The following is a 10,771-nucleotide window of genomic DNA, read 5'->3' as shown; positions in this document are numbered from 1 at the left end:
TTTACAATGTGCCATTTTTTTTTAGGATAATGGTTTTTCACAGATGAAAGGGTTGGATTTACTAAAGACAAATAGACTATGTACTCTGCAAGTGAATTTGCTCCAGCGCTTAGCAAATGAGAGGTTGCTCTACTTTGCAAAGAATAATAAAAAAAAATCAAATTTTTACTTGCATATGACTGGATGATGGAAGTCGGCAGAATTTACCTTCCTTTACTAAGCTTTAGAGCAACTGCACTTACAAAGTGAGCAGTCTATTTGCCTTTAGTAAATGTGATTCATTTAGGATTTACATCTACTCGAAGCTACATAAAAACAAACTTTCCAGTAAATATTTTACGAATAAGTTAAAATGCATATTTGCTTGGAAAAAAACCAAAACACTACAGATCCCTTTATAAGGCGTTTTCCCATAGGGGTTTTTGCTCAGCTTAGAGGCTGCCAGAGGGCTTTCTTGATGATGCTGAAACCCCCTTTTAAAATGCACATAAGGGGACCTATAAATATATTGCTGCTGGGCACTGCTAATTACCAGTACCAGTACCAGTATTGCCTAGAGGTAGCTAAAGTGCACATATTTAGTACCAGTGTACAATATATTACCATAAAACATAACCGATTTACTACGTTTCTCTTACATTTTGACTGGCATCAACCTAGAAACCTTTAATAAATCAGTCATCAAACCTTGTTGTTCTGTTATTTGTAAAGGCTAAGGTCAGGACTGTAATATAAGCACATATAAGAATCGCAAAGTAGCCGGTGGACATATGCTGGCATGATCCTTGGGTCTTCTCGCTGGAGCTCTTCGGGGCTCATTTCCAGGTATTCGGTCACCTCTGGGCAGGGAATCACCCTGGGAATGTTAAAACCATTCTGTCCTCCTGTTAAAGTCCACAAGACAGGTAAATTGTTTTATACACATTTAACAATGATTTAAGTACTAGTTACATTCATAAGCTACTGTAAATGCGTTTGTGTGTATTATATCTGTGTGAGAGTCACATATACTTCGATAAAGTGTACTACTACTACTACTTCTATAGCGTGTGGCAGCAGGCAGGTTAAGTTCCCTGGTTGCATCCAGGATGCAATGTATATATCACCTAGGTTCAGGCTTTATACCAGTTTGTACCTCTAGGGGGAGTGCTGGGAGGACTTGATGAGCCCAGCTGTATCAGGTGGGCTCGTTAGGTCCTCTACAAAAGCTCCCAGCATGCACAGAGAGAGGCTCCAACCTGGAACCAGACTTGTGTGAATAGTCTGGGGAGTGTTCTCTGTGCGGTGAGACAAAGCCTGTGTGGCTACTACTACCACAACTTTAAAGGGGAGTTCCAGACAATATTTATGTTTATTAAAAGTCAGCAGCTACAAAAAGTGTAGCTGCTGGCTTTTAATAAACAGACGCTTACCTGCTCCAGCGTTCCAGCGACGCTCCGCTCCTCTCCCCGGCGTCTTCATTGTCACTGTGGGCACCCGGCCGTGACAGCTTTCGGCTTCACGGCTGGGCACCCACTGCGCATGCGCGAGCGGCCCGGCGCTGTTTGATTGGACAGGCGATCGCCTAGGACCTGTCACGTGTCCTAAGCGATCGCCTACAGGGCGGGGCTGCCAAAAGGCGATTAAGCTTAATCGCCTTTGCAGCCCCTCGGCGGAAGGAGGACAGGAAGTCCCCTTCTCCTGAAGCCCCCACTCCCCCTCCAAAAAAATTACATGCCAAATGTGGCATGTAAGGGGGTGAGGAGTGGGATAAGCAGAAGTTCCATTTTTGGGTGGAACTCCGCTTTAAACAGCAGGGAGTTAGGGACTGGGGGAAGCACTAGGCTGTACCCAGGTGTTAGTTAGGGACACTGATGTGTTTAGTGAGCGGTAAAGTGACCAGGGTTTATTTTTGCGTTTCTTTTGTTTCTGTCACATTTATTTTTGTATATAGTTCAAATAAAAAAACGCACTTTTTTGTTTTTCTCCTACCACCGTCTGCTGTGCCCAATTGTTTTTGTGTGCTGAACCCTTCCAGGGGGTCACACACACCCGCTGCCGGGCTAACCCCCTCACAAGCGGGATAAATTTATGCAGCACTTTAATTATTTTTTATACATTCACATCAGTCCCTGCCCTCAAGAAGCTGACAATCTAAGGTCCCCAAATCACATTCATACACATACTAGGGCCAATTTTACCTACCAGCACGTCTTTGGAGTGTGGGAGGAAACCAGAACACCCAGTGGAAACCCACGCAGCCACAGGGAGAACATGAAAACTCTGCAGGTAGTGCCGTGGTTGGGATTCAAGCCAATAACCCTAGTTATATATTATTACTTAGTAAATTTACACTGTAAATGTGGTATATTCTTTATATAAGGGGTGTATGTACTGAATTATATGCGAGTGTATTATTTAAGTACAAATGTGAGATTTACAGATACTTTGTATAGGGGTTATATATTTCTGTGTAGGAATTGTATATGTGTGCAATACTGGGAGAACAGCCTGCCAATGCCCTAATGGTCATACTTCTTCTGAGATGCCCCCTGCACACCTCTTCACTAGGAAGATCAGTTTCCTACTCTTTCTTCACCCCTAGCTCTCTAAGCATCTTATGCAGCTGATAATAGAGATTATGTGCTCAATTATAAAGGAAAAAAAGGTATTTTTTTTTATTTTTTATATATCTATACACAAATGTTTTGCCTTTCATTTATATTTTAAACTGGGTTGTTTTACATGGTTCACATATACTTTTACTTACCCTTTTTTTTAACCACTTGCGACCAGCCTCCGCAGTTTTGGTGAAACAACAATACCTTACGTCGCTTCGTCTTTTGGCCTCTCGGGTTGCGCGCCCACAGCGTGTACACCAAGCCGATGCTGGCGCGATGACCGCGGGGCACCTGCGATCGCTCATGACAGAGAGAGAACCGTGATCTGTGTGTGTAAACACACAGATCACGGTTCTCTCAGTGGAGAGAAGACTGATTGGTGTTCATACAATATATGAACACCAATCTCTCTCTTCCCCTAGTCACTCCCATCACCCCCTAGTGTTAACCCCTTCCCTGCCAGTGACATGTATACAGTATACAGCATTTTTATAGCACTAATCGCTGTATAATTGTCAATGGTCCCAAAAATGTGTAAAAAGTGTCCGATCCGTCCGCCGCAATATTGCAGTCTCAATAAAAAAAAAAAAAAAAGTGCAGATCGCCGCAATTCCTACTAAAAAAAAAATATATATAATAAAAATGCCATAAAATATATCCCCATTTTGTAGACGCTATAACTTTTGCGTAAACCAATCAATATACGCTTATTACGATTTTCTATTACCAAAAATATGTAGAAGAATACATAAATCGGCCTAAACTGAGAAAAAAAAAAGTGGGACATTTATTATAGCAAAAAGTAAAAGATATTGGGCCAGACTCACAAAAGAGATACGACGGCGTATCTCGGTGATCCGCCCGTCCTAACTATGCGGCCGATTCATAGAATCAGTTACGCATAGCTAGCCCTAAGATCCGACAGGTGTAATTGACTTACACTGTCGGATCTTAAGGATGCAATTCTATGCCGGCTGCTAGGTGGCGAGGCCATTGCGGTCGGCGTAGAATATGCAAATGACTAGTTACGGCGATCCACAAACGTCCGCGTTACCCGTCGCTCTAACTTTACGTTGTTTCCGTCGAGATACGCCGCGTAAAATTAGGGCTGAGCCCTAGTTCTAAGCCATGTTAAGTATGGCCGTCGTTCCCGCATCGGAATTGAAAAAATCACGTCTTTTGCGTAAGTCGTCCGTGAATTGCGCTGGACGCCATTTACGTTAACGTCTAAACAAATGACGTCCGTGCGACGTCATTTAGCGCAATGCACGTCGGGTAATTTTGCCGACGGAGCATGCGCAGTACGTTCGGCGCGGGAACGCTCCTAATTTAAATGGTGCCCGCCCCATTTGAATTAGGCGGGCTTGCGCCGAGCAGATTTACGTTACACCGCCGCAAGTTTACAGGTAAGAGCTTTGTGAATCAGGCACTTCCGCTGTAAACCTGCGGCGGTGTAACGTAAATCAGATACGTTACGCTGCCGTGGAGCAACGTAATTCTTTCAGAATCTGGCCCATTGTGTTTTTTTTGTTCAAAATTGTCACTCTTCTTTTGTTTATAGCGCAAAAAGTAATAAATACCACCAAAAGAAAGCTCTATTTGTGGGAAAAAAAGGACATCAATTTTGTTTGGGTACAACGTCGTACGACCGCGCAATTGTCAGCTAAAGCGACGCATCGCAAAAAATGCTCTGGTCAGGAAGGGGGTTAATCCTTCCAGGGCTGAAGTGGTTAATAAATAAAAAACTAAACAAAAAACAAATACAGGGACTGAAAACACAAATTGTGAAGAAATATAACCCACCTTCTCTGTCAGCCATGCTGTCAAAGAAAGCCCACAGGGGCAGTTTCTGGGAATTGAGTTTAATAAAGGCGACATAATGACTGGTTTCTATACATAAGACAGCAAAGAGCTGCAAATACTGTCTCTGGAACACAGCCTGTTCATTCAGATTTTTAGGCAAACACAGTTCCCTGGGATGATGGCTGCAGCGCTTCTTGTGAAGATGAACCTGTTCAGAAGAAGATGTCATGTTAGAACACCAAAAAGCCTGAAAGACAAACAACAAAAGGGTCTGAAATAAAGATCTCTGTCGCACAAAGCAACCAATCAGGTTCACAACGTCATTTTCTGTCTCTTGAAGAGAAAACCTGAAGTGGTTGCTATGAACTCCAGACACTTCTAGAAATGAAACTTTTCATGACAGGAGATCACGAATGTCATACCTGTCTACTGCAGATTGCACAGTATTGTTTTATGTGACCTGGCGTGATCCCTGTGTCCTCATAACAGTCCAGACACTCCACTACTGCCAGGGACTGACAAATACAGCATTGCCTTGGGGCTGTGGATAAGAGAAGGAAACCGATATTAAAATTCAAGATTTCAGAATGTTATTTTGAGCTTTAAAAATATGCACAGCATGTCAAGACATTTTATTACCAGCATCCGTATGCCAAGCAAACACTAACAAGGCTGGTAAACAAAAGCGTGAGGATTTTGCAACATTGCAACTTTCTTGCCAGTAGCAGCATATGATATGAGCAAGCTAGACGCCAAGCAAAAACAAAAGACTCAAAGTTAACCCTTTTTCACTACTAGAGCGTGTTTTTTCGCACATTTAAGCTTGAAGATTAGTTAACACCCCAAACATTATACATTTTCTGAAATCGGGAATCCTGAAAAATAATATGGTGGTAGTTGCAAGTGCACATTTTTTGGGAGGGATGAAGCTAAGGTTTCTTCCTTGGCCACAGCAGCTGGAGAAAGTGCACTTGAAACTGGAAATAATGTAATCCTTGTCACTTCTGCGTTCTTACTAGCTTGGGGAGGTGAGTGAACGTGTTCATTGGTCTCTTCCCCTCTATCTGGCTGTAGCAGCGGGGGGAACGTGTGGAAACTAGCCGCTGCTGCAAGCCTTATATCAGTGGCAGCAAAAAGGTTAATAAAGCCCTGTATTAATTCATACATTTTTAAATGTATTTGTTAATTTAAACAATGTACAGTAAGTACCTACATTTAATGTGGTATCAACCTCTTGCAAACCACTGTACAGTCAAGCTCAGACTAAGACAGGGAGAAGCAGCATTGTATACTGTGCTGTTACAAGGAATAGACAGCAGATTGATAGAGAGATGAGCATACAAGTGTGCTGCTTCTCCTCTCATTGTTCAGTCACAGGCAGGAGGAGGGACAAGACCTGTAGGTGTTAAGTTCCCCTTTAAAAAAAAGGAGACTGTAAAGCATTGCACCTGCGATCAACAGGTTGTGGGTGCCAGTGGAATTTTTTTTCAGGGGGCAAACAGTATGCCAACCCCGTCGGTCGGTAGGTAGGTAGCACTTACCCCATCACCGGCGGCATTCCCCTGCTTGGTGGCGGCAGCCTTCCGTTCTCCTGGTCATCACGGCGACGACTTACGTTTCCTCCCTCCTCCTCGGTGGCCAATCGGGAGCCTTCTCTTTTCGGACAATCGGAAAACGGATCTCACACACGCTTTCAATTGAGGATTAGCGTTTCAACAGCAAATATTTTTTCCCCGTTGTAACACACCTGGGTGAGCCAAGGACGCATCCTCTGCGACCCGAGCCTACCCCATTTTAAAGCCTATTAGAGCCTTTGGTTCTAATCAGGTGTTTCAAAAAGAAAAACCCTGGCGGCTGTAATTCATGCACCCGGTGCCCTGAAAGGGGCCTGACGCATGAATAGGGGGGGGGGGGGGCATGGCTAGATTCATGCTATGCATATAGGGGGTGGCGGCACCTGGGTGCCCCTAATGTATGGGCCACCACTGGTGGGTGCAGTGTCAGGCCTGCAAACTGTTTGTGTAGCTGCCTGTACCTCTGATACGGGCAGGCAGTTACTGAATGATGGGAAGATCAGTGAACTACCTAGAGTGCTCATCAGCACCCCGGTAGTTCATTATTTCACAGAACTCTGTTTTCAATTTATTGATTAGTCTTTTTCTTAAATACAAAACGTTTTTATTTAATCAAGATCACATTATGTATCTGTTCCTAGTCCTTATACAGAGTCTTGATTAATATCCATAAATCACATTACTATTAAAACAAAATTTCTTATGGACCTATCCCTACATATATTCTACGGTCTTCCATTCCCTTTCATCCTCCCACCCATTCATCCCAGAGAAAAAATAAAAATAAAAAAAATAACCCATAACCCACAGAACTCTGTAAATGAATGCGGCGGCGCTTTTTTAATTGTGAGAGCGGGTGCGGAGACAAGATCACCCACCCGCTGTGACAGGGGGACAATCAAGAGGAGGACAGATGCTTGACAAGTTACATCGTATACCCTAAATATGGGTGTCAGGCCCCGTACACACGACCGAGTTTCTCGGCAGAATTCAGCCAGAAACTCGATCGGAGCTGGATTCTGCCGAGAAACTCGGTCGTGTGTACACTTTTCAGCCAGGAAGCCGACAAGGAACTCGTCGGGCCAAATAGAGAACATGTTCTCTATTTCCTCATTGTTCAATGAGGAAAGTTGGCCCGCCGAGATCCTCGGCGGCTTCAACACAGAACTCGACGAGGAACTCGATGTGTTTGGCACGTCGAGTTCCTCGGACGTGTGTACGGGGCCTAACATGTTCACAGAAGTGAACTTTACCATTAAATGCAGCAGAGAAAAATCAGGTCTCCTGCCCTACCAGACAGACAGAGCTGTGCAAGTCTCAGAACTGGACAGGTAGGAATACATTTATATCATAAAACAGCTGCCTTATATCTGTTTTAGCTTCAATATTATAAATATGCACCAAAATTGTAGCATTTAAAACACATTACAATAGAATGTATTGTGAGCACATCTCCTATTGAAAACATCTTTTCTCTTTTCCTTGCATTTAGCTGCATTTGAATGAAGATGCACGTGCGTTCTTTTTTGTGTCTTTCCTCAGATGTTAAATAATGAATATGTAATAATTTCGGTCTCTGCCATGTACAGTAAACTCCATTTAAATCTCAAATACATTTTTATTGCTTTGTCCAAATCAAAAATGCTGCTACATTGTGACCCGATAGAGTGTGTTGTGGCCTCTCTTCTTTTATGATAATTGTACCCCCGATAAGATCCTCTCTGAGCCATAAATTTGGCACTCTATAAAATGTTGACCTTTGCCTTTTGTACAGTTTCCATGATCCATTTTTCTGCTTTCAACGCTTTGTCCTTCGGGAAGTATTATTAGATTTGTATTTACCGTATGTAAACTCAATAAAATGTTTCAGAAGAAAAAAAATGGAAGAAAAAAGTCACAATAACAGTACAGTCGGAACTTTTGCCCTCCTGACATCTCTCATGCATCTCCACCCATTGAAACTCTCTGCTTTAAGGGGAGGCGCAACTACTCAAACTTTAATATTTTGCTTCTATTGATTTTCTTTGTTTTATTTATAGCTAAGAAAGAATAAAAACAAGAATCAAACCGATCAGTATAGGTAACAGCTCCAATTTTGCTTCAGTTTTTGAACATTGGCACCTCTCTCTCTCAGTTCATAGCATCATAATTGTTACTTACCATCTTCAAGGAGATCAGTGATGTCCAATTGGAGAGTTGGAATAATTTTTGGAAACATCTTGTTCTTTCCATCTCTGGGCATCTGAATGATGAGGCAAGATGGAACCTGGCACAAGGACAGAAGCAATAATTACACAAACGATTGACACCATCCATCCATCAATCCATGTGGTAACAGAACCCAAAACCTCAATGCCAAAAGGCAGTAATACTAACAACAAGCCACGTTATAGCTTTTGGTGTGGACATACACTCACTGAGCAATTTATTAGGAACACTTTACTAATATTTGGTCATGCCTCACTTTGCTTTCAAAACAAGCATGGATGCCACAAACAATCCTTTGAGATTCTGGTCCTTGTTGACATGGTTGTGTTATGCAATTTCTGCAAATTTGTCAGCTGCACATTCATGCTGCAAAACTCCCTTTCTACCACATCCAAAATGTGTTCTACTTAGATTTGGTGACTGGCCTACCATCTGCGTGCCTCAGCAAAAAAAAAAAAAAACATTTATCACACAAGTCTACATTTTCCAGTCTTCACTTCTAGTTTTGTGAACTATGGAGGGAGATTTACTGCATAGTAGCCAGTTAGCTTCTAACTTCAGCTTGTTCAATTAAGCTTTGACAATAAAACCTGGAAGCCGACTAGTTTTTATGCAGAGCTGCACCAGATTCTGTGTGCACCAGCTTTTTTTGTAAATCCCCCCCAGTGTGCACTGTGGCCTCAGCTTTCTGTTCTTGGCTGACAGGACTGGAACCCTAATGCTGCGTACACACGATAGGTAGTCTGATGAAAACGGTCTGATGGACTGTTTTCATCAGACCAAACCGATCGTGTGTGGGCCCCATCGGTTATTTATCCATAGGTTAAAAAAATAGGAACTTGTTTTAAATTATCTGATGGATAAAAAACCTATAGAAAAAAACGATCGTCTGTGGGTACGTCCATCGTTTAAAAATCCACGCATGCTCAGAATCAAGTCGACGCATGCTTGGAAGCATTGAACGTCGCCGCGTTCTGACACGATCGGTTTTTTAACTGATGGTGTGTAGGCACGACTGATCATCAGTCAGCTTCATCGCATAACTGATGGAAAAATCCATCAGACCGTTTTCATCAGACTAACCTATCGTGTGTACAGGGCATTAGTGTTCTGCTGTTGCAGTCCATCTGCCTCAAGATAAAGCTTTTCTGCTCACCACAGTTGTAGAGAGCATAAAAGGTTATCTTAGTCTCATCAAGGCATTTTTTTTTGTAAAAATGATGCTCACTGGATGTTTTGGGTTTTCGCACAATTCTGAATAAATGCTACAGATTACTGTGAAAGACCCAGGAGATCGGCAGTTACAGAAATACTTAAGCCAGTACATTGCCACCAACAATCATATCATGGTCAAAATTGCCAAGATCAAATAGTTTTACCTGTACTGGAGTTTAAACTGAAACTCCTGACCTGAATCTATTTGATTATTTTAAGTGCTTAAGCCCCGGACCACTATGCAGGTAAAGGACCAGGCTCCTTTTTGCGATTTGGCACTGCGTCGCTTTAACTGACAATTGCGCGGTCGTGCGACGTGGCTCCCAAACAAAATTGACGTCCTTTTTTTCCCCACAAATAGAGTTTTCTTTTGGTGGTATTTGATCTGCGGTTTTTATTTTGATAATTGTACCCCCGATATTTTTTTTTTGCTCTATAAACAAAAATAGAGCGACAATTTAAAAAAAAAATCAATATTTTTTACTATAATAAATATCCCCAAAAAATATATAAAAAAAAAAACACATTTGTTTTCCTCAGTTTAGGCCGATACGTATTCTTCTACATATTTTTGGTAAAAAAAAAAACAACAAACACACAATAAGCGTTTGATTGTTTTGCGTAAAATGTATAGCGTTTACAAAATAGGGGATAGTTTTATGGCATTTCTATTAATATTTATTTTTTTACTAATAATGGCGGCGATCAGTAATTTTTTTCGTAACTGCGACATTATGGCGGACACATCGGACACTTTTGACCAATTTTTAGGACCATTGTCATTTTCACAGCGAAAAGTGCTATAAAAATGCACCGATTACTGTGAAAATTACACGGGCAGTGAAGGGGTAAACCACTAGGGGGCGCTGTAGGGGATAAGTGTGTCCTAGTGTGCGTTTCTTACTGTAGGGGGGCGTGGCTGGACGTGTAATGTCACTGATCGTCGTTCCCTATGACAGGGAACAGGCGATCAGTGACAAGCCACAGGGAAGAACGGGGAAAGGTTTGTTTACACTCACCTCTCCCCGTTCTTCAGCTCCTGTGACCCGATCGTGGGCCACCGGCGTCGATCGGGTCCGCGGGGCCGGTCACGGAGTGCCTTGTGCCCAGCCGTGCCATTCTGTCGACGTATATCGTCGTGCGGCGGTCCTTAACCGCTTGCCGACCGCCCACCGTCATTTACGGCGGCAAGTCGGCTCCCCTGCGCGAGAGCACGCGCCACCCGCTTGCCCCCAACCCTGGCGGGCGCGATTGCCGACGGGCACCCGCGATTGCTCGTTACAGATCGGGGACCGGGAGCTGTGTGTGTAAACACACAGCTCCCGGTCCCGTCAGGGGGAGAAATGCTGATCTTCTGTTCATACAATGTAT

At 43.0% G+C, this 10,771-nt stretch overlaps 1 protein-coding gene across 1 annotated transcript in view; it reads right to left on the bottom strand.

Annotated features, from left to right (window-relative positions):
• Positions 1–332: 332 nt before the first annotated feature.
• The window catches only part of LOC120940484 (ubiquitin carboxyl-terminal hydrolase CYLD-like), a 56,919-nt gene continuing 46,480 nt past the window's right edge, over positions 333–10,771 (bottom strand). Inside the window, exons 12-15 of the mRNA XM_040353394.1 lie at positions 8,138–8,243; positions 4,826–4,944; positions 4,404–4,611; positions 333–884 (exon numbers count right to left, since the gene is read on the bottom strand). Coding sequence (XP_040209328.1) covers positions 700–884; positions 4,404–4,611; positions 4,826–4,944; positions 8,138–8,243 — 618 coding nt within the window. The 3' untranslated portion in view covers positions 333–699. The remainder of the gene's footprint in view (positions 885–4,403; positions 4,612–4,825; positions 4,945–8,137; positions 8,244–10,771) is intronic.

The sequence above is a fragment of the Rana temporaria genome, chromosome 1, assembly GCF_905171775.1.
Source record: "Rana temporaria chromosome 1, aRanTem1.1, whole genome shotgun sequence".
NCBI lineage: Eukaryota > Metazoa > Chordata > Amphibia > Anura > Ranidae > Rana > Rana temporaria.
The sequence above is the reverse complement of the archived record's forward strand: the minus strand, read 5'-3'. Positions and strand labels throughout refer to the sequence as shown.